This window comes from Pipistrellus hanaki (assembly GCF_964339955.1).
Source record: "Pipistrellus hanaki genome assembly, chromosome: 2".
NCBI lineage: Eukaryota > Metazoa > Chordata > Mammalia > Chiroptera > Vespertilionidae > Pipistrellus > Pipistrellus hanaki.
In genome coordinates, this window is record NC_140504.1 from 52,008,983 (window position 1) to 52,036,938 (window position 27,956).

At 43.7% G+C, this 27,956-nt stretch overlaps 1 protein-coding gene across 1 annotated transcript; it reads left to right on the top strand.

Annotated features, from left to right (window-relative positions):
* The first annotated feature begins 253 nt into the window (after positions 1-253).
* On the top strand, positions 254-23,025 carry ROPN1 (rhophilin associated tail protein 1). Its single transcript, XM_084875870.1, has 8 exons — positions 254-433; positions 11,119-11,172; positions 11,630-11,679; positions 13,968-14,095; positions 15,813-15,930; positions 17,156-17,317; positions 22,160-22,335; positions 22,842-23,025. The coding sequence occupies exons 3-8, from the start codon at positions 11,668-11,670 to the stop codon at positions 22,906-22,908; spliced, it is 663 nt and encodes a 220-aa protein (XP_084731996.1). The 5' UTR covers positions 254-433; positions 11,119-11,172; positions 11,630-11,667; the 3' UTR covers positions 22,909-23,025.
* Positions 23,026-27,956: the final 4,931 nt, after the last annotated feature.

Consider the following 27,956-nt stretch of genomic DNA (forward strand, 5'->3'; position numbering starts at 1 on the left):
CAAGACAGCTGGTCCTCAAACAGCAAGCAACCCCCCCCCCCCCCCCCCCCCCATCCACACACTCCCCTCTCAAAGCTGTTTTCAGCCTCCCAGCCCCGTCCTGGCAGGACTTTGGGAACCCCGACGCTGCATTGCAGGCGGTTGGGCCCAGGGGGCGGAGCCAGGCGGTGGGCGGGGCGGGGTCTGTGACGCAGCGCCCCGCCCCTCCGCCGCTGTTGCCACGGCAGCGTAACCGGCGTCAGGGTTGCCAGGCGAAGGCTGCGCGCTAACAAAGCCGCGTCTTGCTCCACCTCTCCTTTCTCTCCGAGCCGAGGCCCAGTACGGCCTTAACCCACCCAAGTTCTGCTGCTTTCCCTCTCCAAGGGCGCCAGGCCCTGACTCTCCCCACACTCCCAGCCTGGTGCCCGTCAGCTTATTTGGGAGCGAACCTCAGGTACCAGCCCCGAAGGGGAGGTGGAGGGAGGGGGCCGGGACCAGCTCCCGATGGCTGCCTGGGTCTGAGGGAAGAGTCCTGCCCATGAGCCCACCTGAATTCTGTCTACAGAGCAAGAGGAAGGGACTATGATCTTTAAGAGAATATGACCATGGGTGATTATTGCCCTCTGTCCATCCTATAGCTATGTTTTTATACCTAGAACTACCATTTTATGATTTCTTACACAGAGGATAGTGATTTGGGAACACAACATATTCTGAGACCAGAGCCCCCAACCCTACTGACTAACCAAAGCTCTTCTTTTTCTTCTGTAACATGGATATAAGAATACCTAGGGAGGGGTTGTCATGAGGACCAATGAGTTTGACTAGCATTTTATAACCGGCTATCATTGATCCATTTTCCTAATATTTATCGAGCACTGACTATCCCAGTCACCAGGCTAGGTAGTGGGAATTCTACAGTGAACAGAAACTGATCGTTCCTGCCCTCGAGTTTACAGTCCATCGGGAGAGACAGGTGTTCATCAAATGATCATGCAAATAGTGTAAAATTAGAGCTAAGTGCTGACAGTGAGAGTTGGGTAAAGTGGTGCTCTGAGAAAATATAATGAAACTAACAGCTCAGAGAGAGCTGAGCTGAGATCTGAAGAACGGGTGGAAAGGTGGGGAGTGCATCCCAAGCAAAGGTAACCATGTATCTGTGTGTACAAAACCCACCACCTCCTATTCCAAACTCAGACAAGTACATGCAGTTGCCTGGTCTTGGGTTCCAAGAGCTGTTCATAGAAAGTTACCTCTGGGGTTGTGGTGTCTGGATCCTCTCATTCATGTAACTGGAGACCTCATTTATATAACCGAAGCCCTGTTCAGTCCACACCAATAAAACAAAATGAGAGATTCCAGAACCATCTCTATTCCATATAGGATAAGACCTATTTCCTTCAGCACTGAGAATGTATGTGTTGGCCACAATTCCACTTTGGGAAGCATATGAGTTTTTTACAAAGGGAAATCTGTTAATTTTAAAGAGCTGGGGGTAAGGGGACTAGAATGGATCATTGAGGAGGGCCTACCATACGGACAGCTTTAAGAATGGGAAAAAATGTTACAAAAACATCGCAATCATGGAACGGTAAGGTGAAATGAGCCTTTCTCCACTTCCTTTATCTGATGTGAAGAAATGATCCATATTACTCAGAGGCATAAAGGTTGGGCTTTGTGGCCTCTCCAGCCTAAAGAGCCTATGACTCTAAATCGAGTATATGGAGCATGAAACAATTGGACCTGTCCCTCCTTCAGTCCTCTCCATTTCTACTGTGATCCACCATCTACCCAGTCACCCATGATTGAAAAGTGGGGAGTCACCCTAAACTATTCTCTCTCCTCCTCCTCCCTCAGTGGTTACCAAATCCTGTAGCTCCTGTCTCTCCTATCCCTTCCCACTGTAACTGCTTTTCAAGGCAATGATGCTCAAGAGTGGTTGCCAAAAGTGCTGCCATATTATCCTTCAGTCCACTCCCTTTAGCCCATCTACACAACTGTCAATCAACGAATATTTCAGAGTCCAAAGAAGAGAAAGAAATCATTGCCTGAAGCTTCAGTCCACTCCCTTTAGCCCATCTACCCAACTGTCAATCAACGCATATTTCAGAGTCCAATGAAGAGAAATAAATAATACAAGTTTAACAAACAGAGGGTAATATGAAAAATTTTTAACTATAACGGGATTGGAGTAATGGAAGATTGGCAAGACATAAAGAGATCTAAAGCATACAGAGATACAAGAAGCAACCACAATCCTCCAGATGGATTACTCAGAGAAAGAGCCTCCTAAGAACTTGTTGCAGAGGGTGTGCCCACATCTCACTGGATGGCAAAGAAATTGCTGAGATGCCAGGAGGCAAAAATCTGTCTGGGATGCCAGAGAAGCCATTCATGAAAGGTGACATACTCACTGGCTGCACTCTGCTACGAAACTTCCCCAGAGAGGGAAATGCCAGGGGAAGCTAGGAACTGCTGTCAGGCATTGATGAGGTCACATACTGTAGATGCTGGAGAATCAGGCACTATGGGATCCCAGCACAGGAGAAACTGCACACTCCCCCACTTAGCAAAAAGATACATCTGTGGCACCCACAGAGAAACCCCTTCCTCCTCCCGGATCCCTCCAGCACCCTCTCCTGAGGAAGCTGTACAGTATGGCCACTGACAAAATGAGAAATATTTGAAGGGTCTAGTTCTGTTTTTGCTGAGGATGCAATGCAGGGTGGATTTGGAGCATCAAGATAACACCAAAATCTGATTGTATGACTAGTGCTTAAATTCTCTAGTCCCACCCTATTGCATTTAATATAAAGTTCAAAAGCCTTACCAGGGAATATTTTATATTCTGATCTTGGGCTATATACTGAGTGGCCAGATTATTATATGCTTTCTGAATGCATAATAATCTGGCCACTCAGTATGTATGTATATATATTAGAGGCTTGGTGCATGAATTCGTGCATGGGTGTGGTCCAGCCAACCTGGCCAGAGGTAGGGTACATAGGCGCTTGGCCTGCCTGCCTGCTGGTCAGAGGGAACAATTTGCATATTAGCCTTTTATTATATAGGATATACACTGAGTGGCCAAATTATTATGCATTCAGAGACCATAATAATCTGGCCACTCAGTGTATATTCAGCCTTAGGCCCAACCACTCTCCCTTTGTCCCCTCTAGCCCACCACATTTACTCATAGTTCCCTGAATTCACTATGTCCTCTCATACCTCCACACCATTGTCTAAGTACTGTACCAGTAGTCATAGCCACAAAGAACTCCCTCCTTGCTCTCATCAGTGGGCAAATGTTTATTAAGTAGCTTCTCTGTACTATTAAGTAGTTCTGGGAGATAGAATAAAGCAATGGACAAACCAGGTTTCCTCAAGTCTCTGTTCAAATATCATAACCTTTTGGGAAGTATTTTCCAACTTCCTTCTCCTACCTTCAGAAGGGTTAAACTCCTCATCTAGAAGTTTCTAGTCACCAATATCTAGTGCAGACTTGTTGACATTTATCATATCAATGAAAATCATTGATTTTCCCATTAGGCTCTCCCACTAGCCTATGAGCTCTCTGAGGGCAGGGTGTGTGACTCGTGTGTTTCTATATCCCACTACTCAGCACTATTCTTCACACATGAGTTTTGTTAGATTAATATTTGCCCAGGATCATATGATGAGTCAAAGTCCTGCCTTATAGTCAAGAGTGCCTAATCCTCCCTATGAGGTCTATTGGGTTAAGACAAGTCAATGTTGAGCATCATCAGGAATGGTAACAGAAATAGGACAAAAACATAGCCCTGATCTTGTACTGAAAACTATGGTGCATTCCTCCCACCCCTCAGAGCCCTTTTATCTATCTTTCAAGTCCCTGGATCATAGACATGCTATAATGAAATCAGAAGTAGGAAGGATAAGTAGATAGGTGAAAATGATGTGGGGGTATTCTGACACTTTACTCTGAAAAAATGAAGACTCTCATATATTGATACTTAGGAAAGACAAGGTTAAGGTGACCCCAGACTTGTATACCAAATCAGATTTCCAAATCAGAGGACATGCTACACAGCTGTAGGGAACACAGTAAACATGGCAGACTGTAAATGGTAGCCAGGGACTTGTGGACCATGATGTGAACATGAGGAAATCATTGAAATACAAGCATGCCTAAGTTAAGATAAATCGAAAGAGGTTCACTTGTTAAATAATAAATGTGGAACTCATAACTTCCAAGAGATGGTACTAGCATAATATACAAGCAATTTTGGGAAATTTGCTAATAACAGAGCCAAAAGCTCTACTGAAAAAAAAGGAACAAGGTCAGGTAGGGCTGCTCTTAGCAGTTTTGTTGTTGGCATCCAAATGCTGGGTTTGCTGGATCCTGGATTGGCTGAGGATAGAAAAAAGATCCAGACTTCTGTGAAATAAACTTAGAGAGGCAAGATAATATGAATAAGACAAAGTATGGAGAGCTTGAAAGCCAGAGCATCATGCTGATAAGAAATGAAAATGTGTTATTGCTTTATTCAGAGAGGGGCAGTATGTCATAGTGTGGAAAGAGCAATGAGGTAGACTTGAGTCCTTGATTCTGCTCTAACATAAGCTGTTAGCTTGCGCCAAACACCTCATTTATCTGCACCTCAGTTCCCTCATTTGTAAATTGAAGATATTGAACTATTGTAAACCTAATTAAGTCCCTTAACATCGATGTTTCTCTCTCTCTTTCTTCCTCTCTAAAATCAATAAAAATATATCCTCGGGTGAGGATTAAAAATACAAATAAAATTGAAAGAAATAGAATAGTGTTGTTGGGGAATGGCAGAGATCACTACAAAAGCAGGAGTGGAAGAGCTGGTTGGTGGATGTAAGGTTGGAGTTTGTTACACTGGATGACACTGTAAATATTACTATTATGTTATTGTTTTACAAATTAAAAATAGAATGAGGTCTAAAGAATAACCTGCATCCAAATATGATTGCCATTTAAGTGAAGCCTCACTTGATATAAGCCTGCTTTTCTGATTCTTTCAAACTCACTCAGTTTATCTCAATCTTAGAATCATATGACCATCTTAAAATTTGTTTATGCTTTGGTGTTTTATAGGTATCAGAAATTTTAAAGACACCCTACACCCCCACCACCACCACCACCACCACCACCACCAACCCCAGCAAGCAGCATCAATTCTCCTGAGGCAATCCCAGATCCTACTTTCCTACTTAATAAACTAATACCGTTACATTCCTTTATTATGCAGCCTCAGTAAGAGAGTTAGTGGTTAGCTCCCTGCTATTTCTATCTTAGCTAGATGTTCTTACTTCTTGCTCTTGGCTTCTGTCTTCTTTAGGAAGTACCAGGTGCCTTTGGCCTGTGTGACATTCTATGAACTCTGCAATCACAATTTCCCTGTAATCAAGAAGAAGTTCATCTGCTTTGCTAATTTGTCTCAAACTTTCTTCCTGGCTTCTAATCAATATCTTAGTTGAGTAATTTAAATTAGAAGTTAATTGTTTACTTAAGTTTCTTTATGGTTCACTTTCTAATTAATATTCCTTTTAAATTATGTAAATCTCAGATTTTACTGGAAATTGATTTCAATAACCACAAGAATCTCTTCTATAACACATAATCTTAAAAGGTTGAAGCAAAACTATTTTTCAACAGAAGTACTTGGCACTGCACTATACCAGCAAAATAGCCCCTAACTTTTTCATGTCATGGCGCACAGAGAAAATGTTTGTAAAGCACACTAGAGTAAACTATAGGGTATTAGTGGTACATATGGTGCTTACAAAGAAAGTCAACATATATATTTATTATATAACTAAGGATCCAGTGCACGAATTCGTGAACCTTGAAAGGAACTGTGGGCCTCAAGGCTGCAGTAAGCACAGGGGCAGGTCTCAGCCCATCCTTTGCACCCTCGCCCAGCCTCCGGTCCTCTGTCTCCCAGAAGCCCAGGTCCCAGCATCACCAAGTGATTGGGGCCAGTGCCGGCAGTGGGTTCGAGGTGGCTGCTGTCTGGATCACCTCTCAGGAGCAGGGGGAGGTGGAGTGCCCTCAGTGACAGTCAGGGCCGGCAGCCACTGCTCGCACCCACTGATGGTGCCCAGCGATCAGGACTGGCACTGGACACCAGCAGTGAGTGCGAGCGGCAGCTCTGGTGCTGGCTGTGGGTGTGAGTGAGGCCAGTACTGGCAGTGGGAGCAAGAGGCAGCTGCCGGCCCCGATCTCCCCTCAGGAGCAGGGAGTGGTGGAGAAGCCCTGAGAGGCAACTGGGGCCAGCAGCCACCCCTTGCACCCACTAATGGTACCAAATGATCAGGGCTGGCGCCAGGCGCCTGCAGTGGGTGCAAGTGGGCCTAGCACTGGCAACAGGTGCAAGCACCAAGTGGGACCACGATGCGTGGGAGCAAATAATTTTCAGTAACCACCAGAGACTCGCCCCATGGCAGTGTCCAGCACCCTGCCTTGGTCTGGTGCCTCACTCACCTGCTCCACCATCCCGCCATGGCCAACACCTGCCATGTTCCACACTCACAGCTTGGTGCTCATCAAACATCATAGTTGTTTGTTTGGTTGTTTGGTTGTTCTGGTTGTTCCGCTATTCGGTCTATTTGCCTATTAGCCTTTTATTATATAGGATTATAATAAAAAGTAAAATATAGAGTAAGAGTGAGGATATTAAACATTAGGTTTAAATCAATCTTTCCCCCTCCACCTCAAATTTTTTAAAGGAGAAATCAAGCTTGCTTTCTTATCATGAGTTTGCTTTATACTGTTTTATGTTGAGATGACTATATGCAGTTCCTTCACATAAAGCTGAAAGGCAAACATTTTAATGCTGTGAGAAAGATGGCCTCACAGATGCATCTTTGCAAATGATAGAAGGGTATTTATTGATTTTTTTCCAATTGGCAGAAACTCCTTTATCACTATTAACCAGAATTTGGATAATGTGATTTCTTCTTTCATTGAAATTCTTGTGATAATGTGAATGGATTTCTAGTGTGCTTAAACTTTTTCCTATCATTGTATTTCCAAATAATGTGACACTTAATAGATGTTTTGCTATTAGACTTCTTTAGTCTTCAAGTTAGAATATCAGTTCAGCTCCCCACTGAAGTAATTCTAACCTCACATTCCTTTGAATTCATGAATATGGTTGGCATAGTTTATTATATTTTCACACATTCCTTGCAATTTTGATTAAATTCAGTCCTGTGCTCTAAAATTTCAAGTGAGCCAAAAACAATAAATTCTCTTCACCAACTCTGCAAGAAGGATCACTGACTTTTTTTTTTTTTTTTTTTTTTTTTTTTTTTTACAATTTCACTTTTAGCTCCCAACCTTCAGAACACCTTTTATTTTGGTAGCACCTTGGTGGGAAACATCAGGCTGTTTCTTCACATAGAGCTGAAAACAGATTGACAGAACCATATCAGCCTGGATTTTATTAGTTACACCCTCTGATGTGGAACTCACATCTACAGGCGAACATAGAGATGAGAACTCTGTGCCAGCCAAACAATGCCTTGGTTGCCTCCTAGGTGTTTAGAACATGAAGAACAAATACTAGTAAAACCTTCCCACCTTCCTGCCATCACAGCTTTGCCTTCGGCACAGAAACGGTTGTATTAATCCAGAAAATTGTATTTGTTTCAAAGTACATAAAGTATTCCAAATACTTCATCCTGAGTTATTTTGGTAATTTTGGGCAAAATGGTATTATTAGCAAAACTAGTTTTGGCAAAACACATTCTTCCAAGCATTCCTTTCTAAGGATTCCAACTAGGGCTGTTAACCTGTACGCTGTTACTGACATCTGCCGGTCCACTCCTCTACAAGGAAATGCTGCGATTAATTAGTCGTATAGAGAGCGTCATCAATGCATCTTCCAGTAGCATCATTCCAGAATGGCACTTACAGTTCCTTTACTTCACTTAGTCCCAAACGTGCTAATTTCCCAGGCAGGTTGGTAAATGGTGAATCTATAATTATAAGAGTCATTTTAGCTTTGGTTCTTAATTATGTGACCTTTTAGTTAGCTTCTTGAAGCCAGACTCAATCTGACCTAAACTCTTGTAGTTGTATATACTGTTGTAAACAGTTTCACAAAACAGTGGTTTTCAAAGTGCAGTTTCAGGGACTCTGAGGATCCTTGAGACTTTGGGTAGGCAAGAGTCTATGAAGTTAAAACTATTTTTGTAACAATGCTAAGACATTATATGTCTTTTTCACTCTCTTTTTGCTTAAGAATGTACAATGGAGTTTGCCAAAAGCTACATGATGTATGATATCATATCAGATTGAATGAAAAACAAATATAAGCATCTAGTTGCCTTCTATTAAGCCAGACATTAAAAGATTAGTGAAAATGTAAAACAATGTCTCAGTTCTCATTAAGGAATTTTGTTTCTGGACACTATTGCATTTTTCATAAAATTATATTACTTATGCAAACAAGTAAAAGATTTTATTTTAAATGAATACTTTTAAATTTCTAAAATGATAGATATTGATAGATGTAACTCACATTAACAAAAGTTCTTTAAGGTCCTCAATAACTGAAGAATGTAAAAGGGTGCTGATGCCAAAACCTTTAAGAATTACTGTCATAAGAGGCTCTGTAAAACACAGATATTTTCTATTAAGCCTCAGGCATAATTTACCTGGGACCATTTTATTTTTTTTCATCTGATACCTTTTTAATGAAAATAAGATATTTAGCCGAAACCAATTTGGCTCAGTGGATAGAGCGTCGGTCTGTGGACTGAAGGGTCCCAGGTTCAATTCCTGTCAAGGGCATGTACATTGACTGCGTGGGGGGTGTGCAGGTGGCAGCTGGTTGATGTCTCTCTCTCATCGATGTTTCTAGCTCTCAATCCTTCTCCCTTCCTCTTTGTAAAAAATCAATAAAATATATTTAAACAAAAAAAAAGATATTTAGTCAGACAAAAAAAATTATCAAGGCAAACAAATCCAAATTTGAAATAATCTTCGCTGTATTACCCAATAAGTGACTTTATTGCTTAACTTCTGTATGTGTCTGTGAATCTCTAAAAAGTATTCAACAGCCGAGACCGGTTTGGCTCAATGGATAGAGCATCGGCTTGGGGACTGAAAGGTCCCGGGTTTGATTCCGGTCAAGGGCATGTACCTTGGTTGTGGGCATGTCCCCAGTTGGGGGTGTGCAGGAGGCAGCTGATCGATGACTCTCTCTCATCAATGTTTCTAACTCTCTACCTCTTTCCCTTCCTCTCTGTACAAAATCAATTTTATATATATATATATATATATATATATATATATATATATATATATAAAGTATTCAACAATAATTCAATATTTAAAAATTATTAATATGTAGATTTAAATTATACTCTATGGTGGGAAAAATGAATACCATATTAAAGTACTTAAGGAAACATAGACCTTTTTTACTACAACAAATCAGTATTCAAGGAAATAAGATTCATTTCCTTAAGCTTTTTTAACTCATTAAATGTTAGAAAAAGTAAGCATTTATAAGGGAGAACTTTGGAAATATTATAATTGAATTTAATAATTGAAATGCTAGCTTTTCCAAAAAAATTAAATATTATTTATACTCAAATATAGTTAAAACATTTTGAAAAATGTTTTCCATAAGCTATTAAAGGCCTAAGTCCCCTTTATTAAACCAATTAAATTATTTTCCATTATTTTTTGTTTTTAGAAGGAAACATTATTTCAGTATAATTATGAAATCCATTAAGAATCAGATTTTGGATATTTTATATCAAAAGCCAAGAATAAAAACAAATATAAATCAAGGTACAACTTTAAAAGTGTCCTTCAAAGGACAGCAGCCTACTTCTGCTCCCCTCTGTCTCCAGAGGCACAATTTCTGATCGGCATCTGGCAGGACAGAGCAGTTGCAGGTACAGGACTGGCAGCACCTTTCTGCATGCAGCTCATTGGAGAGTATCTTCCCGCCAAGGAAAGCTTTGTTCTAACCATTTCTCCCAGAGCCAGGGCTGCTGGGTGGTCTGGGGCAGGAGGACAGAATGGAGGTGGGGAAGGGCAGGAAGAAGTATGGGGTAGCAGACTAGGGGGTGAGGGAGGGAGAGGGTGACATCTGTATGTGTCTGTTGGGGGAGGGGGGGCTGATATAGGAGAGTTGGGGTCAACATAGAAAGGTTTCGAGGTACTGGGGGAATAAAGGGGACCAGCAGATGCCAGAACAGGGGAAAGGATCTATAGAATCAGGTCAGGGTCCGCAAGGGTGAGTATAGACTAAGTCCCTTCCCCAGACCCTGCCATCCCAGGTGGCTAGTGGGAGGGTCCCATAGCGAGGTGCTGAGCCCCCCCTACACTTTGTGTCTGAGGCTCCAGAACATGTGGCCAGCACACCCCACCCCTGCCACCCTGCAGAAGGGCTGCATTTGGAACACATTTGCAGACACGTGCATTATTTTTAAGTTAATGCTTTTCAATTCACTCTTGTTTCCCACTTGTCGTTTTTTATTGAAAAGGCGGATTCTGCTGTTGCGTGTTCCTTTGTGGGGGCGGAGGGGTGTTCACGGGCAGGTATCCTATGAGAGTCAGAGACAAAAGGCCCAGGGAGACATGGGGAATGTGTAAACAGGATCAGAGAGACAGACAGGCGACACAGGGTGCTGTGGACGGGGATAGAGCTTCCTGCCCAGTGACAGGCTCATTTGGCTGAGCAGCGGGCTCCGTGGGGCCAGGCCCAGAGTCCTCCAGGAACCGAAAGCCCTGGGTAATTAGAGCTAATTACATGTGTGCAAACAGCCACAGGAGGCCTCTGGCCGGCCTCCCCCACCCCTCGGCCTGCCCCCTGCGATCTTGTCTGGCCAGCTGGGGCTGAGCGGGCCCTGGGGACATGGGCCCCAGCCTTTGAGTCCTTAGGTTTTTATTATCTTGGCCTCCTGAGCATTCCGTCTCTGAGTCTCTGTGAAGATGTGAGAAGGGGCTTTCCTTGTTTCCAGCCTCAGGGAGTGCCAGCCTGGAACTGAAGCTGCTGGATGAGCAAGGAACAGAGTCTGCTGCTTGGCTGTTGGCGATCAGTTTGTGCCTGCCTGGATGCACCATAGCACCCCAATAGACTGACTTTTCTGAGCTTTCATTTGCAGGTCCATACCGTGCAGGCCTCCTCTGAGACGCGGAGTCCAAGGAGGAGGAGAGAGGTGCGAATTCCTCACGTGTGAATAAGGCTTTTCACTTTGAACTGCTAGCCTGAATCAGTGATCTATTTCATGGTTTCAGGAGCCTTTGGCAGGTTGGGTTGGAGTGGTGGTGGGGTAGCATTTCATATTTCTATAGAGGCCCGGTGCACAGGTGGGGGCTGGCTGGCCTGCCCTGATAGGGGTCCCGGATCAGGGTGGGGCTCCCCGTTGAGGGGTGGGGCTGGCCTGGGCCAGGGGGTGGGGGTCCCTCCTGGGGGGCTGAGCTGCGGGCAGTTTGCATGCGGGCCATACCCACCCCCCATCAAGGTGAGGGTCCCTGCTAGGGAGCGGGGCCAGCAGGGGCGAGGGTCCATGGTCATTCTGGTCTCTGGTCATTCTGCCATTTGGGTCGCTGGGCTTTTATTATATAGGAATATGACATAAGTATGTAACACTAAACAATGTATCGCCTTTCCAGCCAGCATCGCGAGATTGACCCACGGTGACGTCTGCAGCATGCTCATGGAGGTCTCTGCTATCTTTCCAATCAATGAAGCTTTCACCACTCTGCAGTGGCCCTCTTTATTCCTAATAATGCACTTTGCCTTAAAGTTTCTTTTGTCTGGTATTAACATGCCTACATCAACTTTCTTTTGGTTATTATTTGCCTATTTAATCATATTTTCTTTTACCTTCGGTCTTCCTGTGTCCTTAAGTCATGTCATATGTGTCTATAGTTGAAGTTATTAAAAAAAAAAAAAAAAATCCACTCTGCTAGCCCTGGCCACTTTGGCTCAGTGGAAGAGCACTGGCCTGGGGACAGAAGGGTCCCAGGTTCGATGCTCGTCAAGGGCACGTACCTTGATTGCAGGCTCCTCCCCTGGTCCATGTGCATGCAGTAGGCAACTAATCAATGTGTTTCTCTCACATCAATATTTCTCTCTGTCTTTCCCTCTCTCTTTCATTCTCTCTGAAAATCAATGGGAAAATATATTTGGGTGAGGATTTTTTTTTAAAAAATCTACTCTGATAATTTCTGTATTTTAACTGGGACATTTATCACTGTTTCTTTTTAACATAATTACTGATATACTAATATATGGATTCTTTTCTGTCACGTTATTTATCCCTTTTTTTCTGTGCTTTTCTCCTTTCTTTCTTCTTTTCTACTATCAAGTTGTTTTGCTGTTGGTGTTTTTAATTCCTATCTCTTCTTTATTAGTTTGGTGATAATATTACATTTTTAGTTATTACCCTTGAAATTTTACTGTGCATACTTGCATACTTGACTTTTTACAAAGTCTAAAATATCTTTATATTCTGCTTCCTCCAAATAAAAGAACATAAAGTAAAATAGAATGGAGTTCCACCAACCTGAGACCACTTACATTTTTTTGCCTTGGTATTCTCCAACCAGGCGGGTGGATGGAATAAATTTAAAACTTAGACCTAGTTTGTGGCTACTAGGAATAAGAAGCAGCAATGGAAACATATTTCCATGTCACTTCCCCTGCCAGGAATCAATCCCATTCTTTCACACTAAGGGTGTGTGAACCTTGGAGGGTCTCAGGCTGGGGAGGGGATCCGTGATAGGAGAGTCCTTCAGTTCAGCTGTTTACATTATGGAGGCCCAAAACCTGGTCTATTTCCAACTTATTTGGTGTTTGTGTGAAAGTTTCTAGTTTCTGGCATCTACACTTGCCCTTCGTTTTGTCATTTGTCATTCTGATTTCTGCTTTATTCACTTGGCACTTAATTTCTCCTGCTGTCCTGCATCATAACAAGGTAATTTGAAAGGTACAGTTTGCTGGGACTTGCCTAACATCTAGGTGTTTTTTGAGGAGGGGCTTTTCAGACTACCTAGATTCTTTCTCTACTAAAAAGCAAACAAAATCTTTTAAACTGTTGTTTGTGCATAGAGCTTCATACCATGTATGGATTTTCATATTTTGTTTCAATTCATCTTGGAACTTTTTGAGTGAAATGTACATATCTCCTTTTTCTTAACAATTAGAATAGATAAGTACACACATGTAAAGAGAGATGTTCATCAAATGCTTGCTTGATGATTATTTTTATTTAGAAATAATGTCAAATAACAGAGGATTTACACAGTAAATTTTGCTACACTCTTACTTGGCCAATAAGAGTTGCATGATATAAAAGATGTTCATGAAATGCTGTGGAGTAAATAAGTTGTTTTGCATGACCCCATTTTTATTTATACAAATATATACTTTTTACATTGAAAAAATTCTGGAAAGAGATATCCAATATTTTGGGGTGACATCATTTTATTTACTCCTGTTGATCTCTACTTTTTATTTTTTTTAAATATATTTTATTGAATTTTTACAGAGAGGAAGAGAGAGGAATAGAGAGTTAGGAACATCAATGAGAGAGAATCATCGATCAGCTGCCTCTTGCACACCCCCTACTGGGGATGTGCCCACAACCAAGGTACATGCCCTTGACTGGAATCGAACCTGAGAGCTTTCAGTCCGCAGGCTGCAGGCCGACGCTCTATCCACTGAGCCAAACCGGTTTCGGCGATCTCTACTTTTTAAATGACTAAGTATTCTGTGCGTGTTTTTATGTTAAAGGATAGGATTACTTACAACAACAAATATTATAGAAGGGTTAGTAAACCAGGTTCCAGTCTCAGAGTTGTGTCACTATAGAATGTATGTCGTGTGGGTGGTGAACTCCCCAGTATTGAGGGTGTCCGATAGGCTGGGTGCCCTCCTGTTCAGGATTCCTGTCATTTTGTGACTCAGAGATTACCATTTTATTTATATATTTTTGTCTGCCAATAGGTCAACCAATCAATGCCTCAGACCGACAAGCAAATATGCATTCCCCCGGAACTGCCGGAATTGCTGAAGCAATTTACCAAAGCCGCAATTCGGACCCAGCCAACGGACCTCATCCAATGGGCAGCGGAGTATGTGCTCCTCTCTCACCTTCAGCCGCCCACCCATTCCCACTGGAGGCGGAGAGGGGGGTGGAGGAGGGCGGGACCAGGAAAACTGTGAGGAGGTTTTGGCTGCAGCCTGGGAGTTGGTTAGCATGATCTGTTTGATGTTCAGCCCTTACGTTGCTTTGGTGCTTTAAACTCCATACATAAACCCATCGTACTGGGTCTGAAGATGGAATGCCCTTAAGTGAACCAGACTGAACAACAGGAAGCTAGGGGAATAGGCAAAGTGTGCTGGGGCAATCAACGTGTTAGATTATCACCTCACATCAGCATACGCGCACACTACCAAGACCCTGCACCCCAGCCCCTATGCCAGGGAAAAGAAAAATGCAGCCTCTGGGAGCTTGGCCTGCCTAACCAGCTGTAAACCAGGGCCTCGTTCCCGAGCCTCGCCGCTAGGTGGCAGCAGTGCACCGAGGGTGGGGCTGCCATCAGCCCATGCGGTGGGTAGCCTGGGACTAGTCCAAGCTGGTCCACTCCTTTCATGAGACAGCTTCCTCGTTGCTGCTAAAACTCTCGCCCCAACCAGTGACCTTTTGCATTTTGCCATGGGGGAAAATGTAATTCTCTTTCGTGTTTCTTTGACCTGACTTACCCATGCAGTACACATTACATTCTGGAGACATTAGGTAAAATAGCGATAAGGGCTGGAGAGCACCTGGCCTGGCTGAAAATGTGCCTCAAACGCAGGTGCCCTCTGTCAGGCAGGTGCCCTGTGTCAGGCAGATGCCCCAGAGGCTGCTCAATGGAAGGGGCTTACACAGCCATGGCTGCTGGCCCGGAATGAAACAGCTTAACACAGAAAGCCTCTCAGCTTTGAAGATGCTTTTTAGACCAAGTGCCTCCTTGAAACTGGGGGACTGGGACTTGAGGCAGGAGTTGGGAGCTAACCAGACCTCCCAGACCATTTCCCGGCTATTTTTACTGTGCCAGAGCCTCCTAGTAGCTGTCGAGTGGAGCTGGTGGGTTGGGGGAGGGAGGTGAGGGTGAGTAGGTGAACTGAGCAGGTGGTGGGAAAGAGCTGTGGACACCTTGAGAAGGCGCACACAATGGAATCTAAGAGGGGCCTTCCAGAGGCGCTGAGCCAGTGCACTCGGGCTCTGGGGCTGGGCCACCATGACACTTTTACAAACGGGAGGAAAATAAGCCAGTGGGGCTCATAAAGAGAGACAGAGATGTGGTTGTTTTGCTAGCAATGAGGCTCGTTTAGTTCTCCATTCTACATGTTACGTATGACCTCTACATGTCAGAAAACTAACTTCTCTTAGGCATCACAGGCAGGCTTTGTTTTATACTATACAACAGTTTAGAATCTCATTTTATGATTCATGTGCAGCTGTTTTATGGCAAGAAAAATAACATTCCTTAGTATTGTCCCTGACATTTATGTAAGAAAACACTCGGCTGTGATAGCCTGCTTGCTCCCGTACTGTGCTGTGTGCTATAAACTTTTTTAGCTCTCCGAGCGGAGTCAGTCTGTAGTTCCCTGCAATGAAAAAGGAGGGCGGGGCCTACAAGCACACACTGTTCAGACACTGGAAAGCTCCTAGCACGTGGTTTTACGTGACTTACAAATCTGCAGCATTTTAGAGCATAGAACTCTACAAAATACACCTCTAATTCACCACAAGCAAGAGTTTCCTGCATATGTGCTGTCATTGAAAACACATTTTCCTTGCAGTTACTTTGGGGCGATGTGCCGCGGAGAGATTCCTTCAATGAGGGAGCGGGCTGAGCCATTCCCTTCGTCTAACTGGGCAGAGCTTACACCTGAGCTGCTGAAGATCCTGCACGCGAGGGTAAGGGTCACGCTGCACCATCCAGCGGAAGGGTGGGGGCAATGTCGAGGCTGGGCGGGTCCGGATAGAAGCCCACTGTCCACCTGCCAAGTCAGCTGGCCACTCGGCAGCATCCTAAATAAAGTTCACTAAACCATGCACTGAAAGGAACTTTCCCTGAGGGAAATAGGAATGATGTTGAAATGGGCAGTCAGCTGAGTTGTCAGTGGGGTCATCCCAGATTTCCCTGAAGCTGGTGGGATGTCCAGGAGCTCCACGCAATGCTAATCCCTTCTCTCCAGAAAGTGCAGGTCCAACCCCCCCTCCTCCCCCCCACAGTGTCTCCCTTACTGATCAGGATCACAAGATGAGGACCATGGCAGGTTGGTGGGGGGGAAGGGAGGAGCATACTGTACTTGCCAGATCTCTCAGGTGCAGCCAAAGACTAACTTTCAGGAGAGCACTGTCTCTCCTCTCTGCCGCGTTACCCTGGGAGCTGTCTGGTTTAGCTCCCTAGACCCTGCTTTAGGATCCAGGACAGAGCCGTTCAGGGTGACTCCGGACTGACTTAGCTTAGCATTTCACTAGAATCAGAGGGCCTGCGAAGGCATAGTGGCACTTCACTGGGGCATCTGTAGCATTATCACACTGTTGGCCAACACTGGCCATTTGTTCCTTTTCCCTCTTAACCACCCAGTGCCCTGTGCAGTGGGCATGGCAAAGATCTGGGGGACCTGGGGCCCAGCTACACGAAACATCTAGACAGCACCCCAATGTTCTTCCTAGGAAAGGTGAGGGGTGCATGTGAAGTCTAGTGCAAAGAACTGAATGAAGTCTGGCAGCAAGAGACTTACCACCTAGTTCTAGTTTCACCATGAATCTGGGTCTCAGACAGTCTTCTGCTCCTTGGTTTCATTTCAGGCTGCCCTATCTGCCTTCTAGGGACAACCTAGGAGTGACATAGCAGATAATAAAAGCATCAGAAAAAAGTTAAAGTATAATGTAAATGTACATTATTCTCACAATTCTGACATCTGAAGTTAAAATGATTAAATTTTCCACAGCATGCTCTTCATTGGCTGAATATTTCTCTACCCTTGCAAGGATAACTGCCAATCAGAGTCCCTTTCACGCCCTGACACCCCGTCTTTTACTAGGTGCTGGGAGGACACAGAGCCTTTGCTGGTTGGGTATTTCTCGGGGCGTGCTCTCACCCTGTCCCTCCTTCTCTGTCTTCCACAACCAGGTTGGCGGCAGACTGATTGTCCATGTCGAAGAGCTGGCCCAAATGTGGAAGGTGCTGAGTCTCCCCACAGAGCTGTTCAACAGTGTGATGAACGTGGGCCGCTTCACGGAGGAGATTGAGTGGCTGAAGTTTTTAGCCCTTGCTTGCAGCTCTCTTGGTGTTGTAAGTTAGCTTTCATGCTTTTTTGTACTTAAGGGAAAGCCTCTCTTTGGGCCTGAACGGGTGATACCTCTGTACACACAGTCTAGCGATAAGCATGCCTCCTCTCCTGAACACCCCCTCACCTGTCTCAACTAGTCACTTCCTGGCTCATCCACCAGAAGCAGGGCTTAGGAGGAAACTGTCACCAGTCTCTGGGGAGAGGTTGACTAAAATATGGCTTTTAGATTATTTATGCATTTCAATCCTTGCACTTGGATTTATTTCCATTACCACTTTACCCACTTCATTCATATTCCTAGAGATAACCAAGACCCAGCTGTGGAATCAGGTTTGCTTACACTTGGGTTCCAGTCACCTAGAAGATATACACGAGAGACTGTTAAAAGGAGGTGCAACTTTATATAAAACTATTTGATAAGCACCATTGGATTAAAAAAAAAAACAGATAAGAGAGCAGGAAAGGAAAAATGAGGCTGTGTCTATACTTATAGTCATGATATTATCATGGATGCAATATGCTCATACAAATATATGCCTTCTCCAAATTTAACTTGGTTTACAATTGGAAAAATCATTTTCCTGTTTTAAAAAAGAAGATACTGCAACTAGTTCATATATACTGTATATATATACTTAAAAGCTTTAGGTATCATCTTATATGTGACTCACTCTTGTTAAACACTGTTATAACTTAAATGAAGATTAATCAGAAACATGGTTTTTAAAAATCCCTGAAATACATACAAGTTTAAAAGTTAATGAGAAAAGTATTGCCTCTGCCAAAACCAATGGTATAAAAAGGTAGTTTGAATCATTCAGTGTATTTAAGCACGATTTTACTCTTTCTTCTCCAATATGCTTAAAATATATATTTGACACTTTTGTTTCTGGGGGAAAGTACTAGAAATATTGTAGTCCACCTTTCCCTATGGATTTCCCCGCAACTTTCCTCCTAACCATTTCTTGGAGAGGAGGAGAGGAGGGGCCATTTGTGGTTTGTCTTCGTTGTTCTTTATGGCAACACTGTATAATGAATAAGTGCTCTCCTCCAGAGACCGGAGGAAACGCAGCAGGGGCAGGTGAGCTGGGCAGGTGAGCTGCCACTCAGCACCATCACACTTCTGTGGAAACAGCCCCAAGGACTGGGGGAAATCACAGAGGAGAAAATTAAAAAATGTCAGTTTTATCAAAGTCTCACAGGGTCACAAATTTATTCATAGCACATTCAGAGATGTTCAGGGGGTGGGGAGAATCATTTTAGTTTATCTGTAGGCAATTCCAACTTTCCTGATCTACACCACTCACAAAGGATGAAGTAAGAAAATAAGTAGATTCAATCCAATTTGGAACTTTCATCTGATGCAATAACTGAAACAGTTTTAAGGTAAATTGTCCAGTCCCTCGGGCTTCTCCTCACTGCTCTTTCTTTAAGATGACAGTGAATTGGCAGTTACTAAATAGTCCTGGGGATGTAAATAAATCACAGCTTAGGGAATATAGTCAATAATATTGTAATAACTATGTATGGTGTCAGGGGTACTAAACTTATCAGGGGGATCACTCCATAAGTTATATAAATGTCTAACCACCATACCGTGCACCTGAATTAATGTAATATGGAATGACAACTATAATTGAAAAAAAGTATTAAATCAATTGACTATATTTAAAAAAAAAAAAAAAGATAGAAGTTGAGTATTTAGAACACCCAGCTGAAAGGTTTCCCACAACCCTTGGTCCTCTCTGGCACCTCTGATCTGCCTGCAACTAAATGCTCATCTTTGTGGTGGCTAGATGTCTGCAATGCAAATCTTTGGTCCCACCTCTCACAGCACAGCAGTCCCTGCCCTGGCTCATCTACATTCTTGCTGGTGCTCACAGCCTCCTGGAGTCTCTTCTGGATTGCCCTCACCTGCTCCCTGACTTTTCTGGTCCTACTTGAGAGCCCCTCACCACCTGTGTCCTCTCCTCGTCCACATCCCTCACAGTAACCAGGAATGACTCTGGAATGCCACATTCCAGCCCTCCCTCGGCTCAGCTCACTGTGCAGCTACTAGGTTGACTTTGATATGGCTGCCTCCCAAATTGGGGAGGGGAAACCATGAAGTGAACTGTACCTTTCTACCTCCCTACCAAGTGATGACGTTAGGTTAGATGTTCCACAAGATTCTTGTATCTCTATTCCCCCTTTCCTGCTTCCTCTGAGACACACTCAGGCCTCACTCTGGAGAGCGATGGACCTCTTCGATTCTGGGAGGTCCTGAGGTAGATGACTTTGCCCCCTCATCATTTCTACGTCAAAGGACATCCAGAGGTCAGCCTGAAGGTCTAGTCCATAAGTAAAGGGCACTGTGTGAATCCAGGAACCAATACTGTTATACCCATTTGTTTCATGTTAGACTATTGCTAGGAACATAAGTGTGGGTGTTGCCAGCTACAGGAGGGTTTGCATTCTACTTAATCAAAATGTCCTTAGAGGCAAGCCCAGAAATCCCTCCCCTTTTTGCCAACTCACCAGCCAGCCATGATGTCTGTGCCACTTAGAAAATCCAGTTTCCTCCTTATAGAAAAGTCTAATGGCAGAGATTTTAGGCAGCAGGAACTTCAGTCGTGAGCTCTCTGAATCTACACACATGACTCAAAATGCTACATGAAGACCTGTACTCCTCTTCCCTTTCAGCACCCCCTTCTAGAATAGCCTCTCCACCTCCTGTTCCACTGAGACCAATTATATAAAAGAGGAGGTTGTGAAACTGTGCTCCTGGAAGGAATGACATATCTTGTTAGCAAATAACTCACTTTGAGACTTTCACCTCTAAATTCGAAGACAAGGCTCATAAGATGCTGAAAGGCTATCTCTATCTACCACCCCATCTGACCAAAACAATCTGTGCCTCGGAATGCAGATTGCTATTGACTTTAGATTTATTTAAGCTTACCCAAAAGCTCCAGTCCAGAGAGTTCTTTCTCTATTCATCCATATATTAAATCTTTTAATATATTTTAAAACTTCATGAAGGCAGTAGGATTTGAAGGTTCTTTGAATGCCCAATAAAAGATTTTGGGGTAGAAAACATCTATATTCGTTTGCTAGGGCTGCCATAACAAAGAACCACAGACTGGGTGGCTTAAACAACAGAAATTTATTTTCTCTCAGTTCTGTAGGCTGGAAATCTGAGATCAAGGTGTGTCTGAGGCCAGTTCATTAGGCTTGTAAATGGCCAATGTCTCCCTCTTTCTGCACATGGTTGTTCCTGTGTACACTTCTCCCTCCCTTTCTACCTCCTTCCCTCTTTATTCTCTCCTTTTCTCCTCTTCTTATATGGACACCAGACCTGCGTAATTAGGGCCACTCTAATGACTTCATTTTAACTTAATTATCTCTTTAAAGGCCCTGGCTCCAATTATGAGTTGGGGTTTCAACATATGAGGGAGACACAGTTCATCTCATGACAACACCTCAATTTGGATGAGACTGTAGGAAGAGAACAACAGGACAAAAGTGGCACAGGAGTAGGGTGTTTTTTTTTGTTTTATTTTGTTTTTTCCTTTTTCTAAAAAAAGAGAGGCAGAGAGAATGAGCTATGGATGGAAATTATGAAGTTCAGTGCATACATGCCTGCAAATCTACCCAAAACCATTATCATGCTGACCTCCCCTAGACGCATGCTCTTCATTCTCACTGACATCCTCTCACCCAGCTTCCCGCATGCCTGGCCTCCCACCCTCCTTCATGGTGATGCCTGGCTCACTCAGTGCTTCACAGCGATTTCTAGAAGAGGACTCCCAAGGTCAGGGAAGAATAAATGCTAGTGGCTTGCTGCAAACATAAATTTTATTTTACATCATGCAGTGTTATCATTTTAAAACTCATATATGTTGAAGATTTTGTTTCATTAAATAGCCATGTCTGTAAATCTAAAAAAATGTAATCATAGATCAATTATAATTAATTAATGCAAATAATGTTTAAATTACCTGGCATCAGGTAAAGCTGTCACTCCAGGAAGATGGGTCAGTTTTATTCAGCATCTTCACATACCTCCGGACATACAGACTTACATCCCTGGGTAACACGCACCACAGTTAAAGGAACAGGACATTCATAATAACTCAGGGAGAGGAAGGCAACAGAACAGCAAACAGAAGCTGCAAGTGAAGGACAATGCTGGCCAGCCACTTGGAGAGTTATAGCAGCTGCTGCTGCTTTCACCCAGTTTCACCCCTTGGGACTAACTTTTCTCTGATCCGTGGGGAGTATGTCAGGAGAATCTACACATCATCTATTTTAGTAAACCACCAAGATAAACATGCTGGCTTGTCTTTGCTAACTCAGACCTAAGCAATCCTTTCTTTGAATCATGTCTTTCCTTTGTCCCATCATTTCACAACTCTCTTGCTTGTGAAATGTATTCAAAGGGTAGGTGTATTTAAAGACAAAGCAAACCATAGCTGGTGTGGCTTTACCTGCAGACTTAAGGGTCCCGGGTTTGATTCTGGTGAAGGACACATGCCGGGGGTTGTGGGCTTGATCCCCAATAAGGGGCATGCACAAGGCTGCCAATCAATGATTCTCTCTCATCATTGATGTTTCTCTCTCTCTCAAAATAAATAAATAAATAAATAAATAAATAAATAAATAAAGATACCCAGTAGACCAAGATTTTTTGAGTGAATTAAATAGCATTTGGGTGTAAAAAATTCAAACTTGCCAGAATATTATATCATTCCCACTTCATTTTATAAGAACAAATGTTTGTTTTCCTTCCTGTATCTAAACTGATCTGAGGAATCTATTCAGGAACAGTGACTCTCTCCTTATTTAATCTCACGGCTTTGTAGACCATTTCCAAAACTCTCCAGATAGCATGTGAAGTCTTATCATGTGACCACGACACTGGGCCTGCCCGGATTCCTTTCAGCACCTTCCAGTTCCTCTACACGTATATCGCTGAGGTGGACGGAGAGATCTCTGCATCGCACGTCAGCCGAATGCTCAACTACATTGAACAGGAAGTGTAAGCTTTTACCAGTGGGAGGGGAAAGACGACCAGGAAAATACTGTAAATCTAGCAGGCCAAGGCAGACTGATGTTACTGTAATATACTGATCTGGAAACAGAGACATTTTGTGAAGAACAAGAGGGAAGGATCTAGAAGAGAGGGGGCAAGGGAAAAGGAAGAACGGTAGAGGACAGTGACAGAGTGTTGCCGAGACCAGTAGCACAGCATCACCCGAGAACCTGTTAGAAATGCAGTTTCTCAGGCTCTATCCTGAACCTCCCAATCGGTAATTCGGAGGCAGGGCCCGGGCATCTGTGTCTCACACGTCCTCTGAGTGATGCCAACTCAGGTGTCAGTGGGTAGGAGTGGAGAAGGAGGGGCAGGCAGTCAAAGGTTGAGAGAAAAAGAGGGTGATGAGAGTGGGAGCCGCAGCAGAATTCATTTGGAAAATGTATATAATCTTCCTTCAGATTAATTGTCAAATGGACTAACATCATATATATATATTTTTTTCCAAACAGAATTGGTCCTGATGGTTTAATCAAGGTGATTGACTTTACTCAAAACCCAAGGGTTCGGCTGGAGTAAAAGCAGAATTTTGGAGATGATTGTGCTTCAGAAGAGCTGAACCCCACACACCATCCGCTGACCATTTTCTTGTACTCCTGGTACACACTAATAAACAATTAGGCCAACATGAAATCTGAAGTGTGTGGAATTAAGATATAAAACTATTGGGACAAAACACATTGACAGAAGATTGGTATTCTTCCCACATGGATACTAAGGAACAGGGGTTGAGGAAGCATGGATAGAAAAATGCATCTCAAATGAAAACCAGACTGTCAGACTTTCAAAGTAGAATGTCAACCAGCCACAGTTTTGCTATTGTGAGGTTGTTAGGCATAATTTAGATGAGTATCTTTTTTTAAAAATTTTTTTTAATATATTTTATTGATTGTTTACAGAGAGGAAGGAAGAGAGATAGAGTTAGAAACATTGACGAGAGAGAAACATCCATCAGCTGCCTCCTGCACACCCCCTACTGTGGATGTGCCTGCAACCAAGGTACATGCCCCTTGATCGAATCAAACCCGGGACCCTTCAATCTGCAGGCTGACACTTTATCCACTGAGCCAAACTGGTTTCGGCTACATAAATATCTTATACGTGATCAATCCATGTTTTTACCAGTTTAATCCCACATTTGTTGGTATGATTCATTCATTCACTCACTCACCAATATTTACTGAGGTGAGCTATATGCCAGGGATAGGATTGCCAGGCAAAATCCAGGACACTGGTTAATTTTGAATTTTGGATAAACAATATTTTTATTCCCTACCCCCTAAACTCAGCAACCCTAGGCAGGAGCTATGTTGGCTTCTGAGCATATAAAAACAAGTCATATCTGGATTCTGCCCTCAAGGAGCTCACAGTTTAACACTAAGACAAGACATGAACTTCAATCACTTTAATGCAAATGGCCCAGAGATCACTATTAGTCAATGTCAACAGATTCTGACACCCCATACAGATGAAATGGGACCCTCTGGGGAATACCTCCTGCCTGAGCTTAAGAGATTGGCTGCAAGGTCACAGAAAGGTTTTTCTTTTTCCCATGAAGCAAGTGAGATTAACAGGCCTTGTGGTTACTGTTCTCAAGCCCAGGTGTACCAAGGTTGCTGGGTCCCTTCTAACTGTAATACTACCCCTTCTTAAAAGTTATTTTTGAATAAAAAGCATGCTAGCTTACTTTTTAAAATATACATCTCTCTACTGAATTGGGGAGAAATTAGTGTCCAAAGAAGGAAAAAAAAGATGGTAACGGGGATAGGCCCTTGATTCTGAGCTAGAGTAAAACAATAAAAAGAGCTGAAACACATTCCATAACCATTGTCAACCCGATCCTCCTGCAAAGGCATGGCAACAACTAACCCTCTGTCTGCCACCTTTAGCCAAAGTGGCCGGTCAGTTCCACCTGGGCCTTCGGCTGTTTGAAAGGGCTGACATACTGCAGGTGACCCTGGCAGTGTAATTAATGGGGCTGAGAGAATGCATGAACTCCTTTAACCTGCCTCAGTTTCTCTCTCGTTATGATCAAATATTTAAATATGGCCCAGCTAGCATGGTTCAGTGGTTGAGCATTGACCTACAAACCAGGAGGTCACAGTTAGATTACTGGTCAGGGCACATGCCTGGGTTGCAGGTTGTGGGATCAATCCTCAGTTGGGGGCATGCAGTAAGCAACTGACCAGTTATTCTCTCTCATCACTGATGTTTCTATCATTCCTTCTCCCTTCATCTCTGAAATCAATAAAAATATATATTTTTAAAATTAAATATCTTGCTTGGGAGTGGGGGGTTAAAGGGAGCAAAGGGAACAACCCCAATCTGAAGGCCCTTAGACAGCAAATTAAGTTCATAAAAGTAATGTTTCTGGGGCAGTGTTTCCTCTAGGTCAGTGGTTCCCAATTGGGGCACATGTCCCACAGGGGGGCAATTTGATTTTTAAGGGGAGTAATTCGAGAATGAGTTATTAACAATGAATTTTTTTTTATTTTTTATGGTTCTAAGGGCATAATTATGCATTTCAGTTTTGTATTATATGTTTTGAAACTTTATTTGCTATGTTTTATATCATTTCATATTATTTTTTAACAATTTCTTAGTGATTTCTTCATCAGTACTTCAACTGTCCTCTTGTTCTTTTATTTTTCTCTTTCATGGATGCTATGTTCTTTGGAAGCTTCTTTAGACCAAGTTAATGGCCTTTTAGGCTTCCTCCATGTGAATAGGAGTTCACCTTTTGAATAAAAGAATTACGTGTATATGTCACAGTGGGGGAATCAAGATTCTAGATCTGCTTAGGCAGTGCATGGCCAAAAAAAAAGGTTGGGAACCACTACTCTAAATCATTGCTATTGCTAAGCCCCATATGCTCATTAGACACCCAGCCTCTACAGCACATCTTCCAAGCCTCCTTCAGCAGTCATCCCAAGGTTGGTAAACAGTTTTGCCCTCAACCTACACTATGCTGTATTAACAATATTATATTAATAAATGTATCAGAGGCCCAATGCACAAAGATTCATGCAAGAATGGGCCTTTCTTCCCGTGGCTGCTGGCACCACCTTCACTCCAGCCCTGGAGCTACCTTTCCACCTTCCCATGCTGCCCAGAGGCCCAGAGCGGCTGGGGCAGTGTGGAACGTCTGCATCGTCACCATGGGAATGACGCAGGCATCCTGCCCCACCCCCAACTGTTTGGCACTTGCATATGCAAATTAACCTGCTTTCTTTGTTGGGTTAATTTGCATACTCACTCCAGATTTTCTATGGTCATTGTGGAGGTATGGTCAATTTGCATCTTTCCATTTTATTAATGTAGACTAGAGGCCCAGTGCATGAATTTGTGCACAGGTGGGGTCTGACCAGCTCAGCCCCAATCAGGGCAAATCCAGGCAGGATCTGTCAGGAGGAGAATAAGGTAGGAGGTTGGCTGGCCAGCCCACCTCGATCAGGGCCCAATCAGAGCCAGGCCAGCTGTGGGGAGGGGCCATGGGTGATTAGCTGGTGGGTTCCACACCCTAATGGCATGGGGGGCCAATTAGATCAGTGCTAGGGTAAGGGCCATGGGAGGTTGGCTGGCAGCCCCACCCCCGATTGGTGTGGAGGGGGTTGATTAGGGGCAGAGATGGGTGGGAGGAGGGACTGAGACCAAACAGGGTGGTGGGGGCTAATTGGGGGTGGGGCTAGACATGGGGAGAGGCTGTTGGTGATGGATTGGCTGGCCCCAAATAGGGTGGGGGGTCAATCAGGGGCCAGAAGCCTGGGGGAGGGGCCATGGGTGGTTGGCTGCTGATCCTGCCCCTGATCAGAGTGGTGGGGACTGATCACGGTTGAGATGGCTGGGGGGAGGGACTGTGGGCTGATTGGGGTGGTGGGGGCCTGTTGGGGGTGGGGCCAGCTGGGGGGAGGTGCCGCAGGTAGTTGGTTAGGGGACCATCTGGGGTGAGGCTGGACAGGGGGAGGAGCTGAAGGAAGTTGGCTTCTGGCCCTGCCCCCTTTTAGGTAAAGGGGTGATCAGGGGTGGGGCCAATGAAGGGAAGGGCTGCAGGCTGATCAGGATGGGGTGGGCTCATTGGGAGCAGGGCTGGCCAGGGGAAAAGGGCTGCAGGAGATTGGTCAGCTGGCCCCACCCCCAATTTGCTGGTTTGCTGACTGCAGTGGGCATCATAGTGACCAGTCATTCTGGTCTTTATGGCATTTCAGTTGCTGGCTTTTTATATATATAGATTATTGACAATAGTCAACATTTATTAAAGCACTTACTATGTACAAGCCATAATGCACAATACTTCCCATACATTCTCAAATATTTTTATAACCTGATCTAATGAGGTCATTTATTATCCCCATTTTATAGATGAAACAGTCTTAAATAAATTGTTCATTGTCACTGGTGAGCAGGAATTTGAATTCAGTTTTTTCCTCCAAACTCATGCTGCCTTGTATGCTCAATGCCGATCTTAATATGGAGTTTCCATACCCCAGAAACAGCCTCAGAAACAAATATTTAAGTGCCAGCAGCTTAGTATTTGGGAGGCAATCCCAGGAACAGTGGAAAGGGAGTAGGAAAAGTGATGGAAAGGAAGCTAATAGAGGTGGTGCTATCAAGTCAGCTATCCCTGGAGCCCAAGTCTTCTGGAGGACTCTGGGAGACCATGGAGAACACACCTCAGAATTATCCCAACCTGAGGGATGAGGGAGCTTTCCACCATCTGCTAAGGGCTGCTTCCTCACCACGTTTCCATCTGTCATTGACTGAGGGCTGCTTCCAGAGATATTACTTCCTGGCATTTCCAGCTTACCCAGCTCATGGCCTGAGCTTGCTTCCTTGGCTCCAGAAAAGAAAGTGTTCAGGTAGAAAGTCATAACTGTTCACAATAGGCATATGGATTGGGGTACCCTAACATCTGCTGCAATGCCTTACAGAGATTTTAACGAAAAATTTTTAGCATACTAATCACTACCACTTCTCAACTTGGGTCAGGGCAACAATTGACTGACACTGTACTCTGTATTAAAAGCACACTTGACCCTCAAACCTGGCACATTGCCTCAAACCAAGTCTTTCTTCCTTGTAATGAGATCATTCCAAAGGGGCTCTCTTAGTCCTTGCTGCCAATAGACCCTTGTCAGGCCCGTCCCACTAGTCTTCCTGGCATGACCAGAAATATCTGGATCCCAGCATAACCTAAATTAAGCTGTCAAGCTGAGGCCCCTGTAACATATGGTTTGTGTTTCTCCCTTAAAGAGAAAGACATTCAGGAAGCAATAAAATCAGGATTTTATAAAGAAAAAGAAGTGGGCTCTTTCCTAAATAAAGCTATTTTGACTAACGTGAACACTGCAGATTCTTTTAAAGTTTCCGTGGGAAATGCTAAGATTGTGGCTCAATTCCATTTTTCTCTGTGTTCCATGCTTTACTTTTTTTGATGCTGTTCAGCCAGGCACCTCACTATCTCTAGTTAACCAAGAACTTCCAAGGTCCTCAGGGCCCTGCAATCTGCAACAGAAGGAACTGGACACTCAAGTTCTGAATTTAGATAAAAATAGGATTCTTAACCTGAA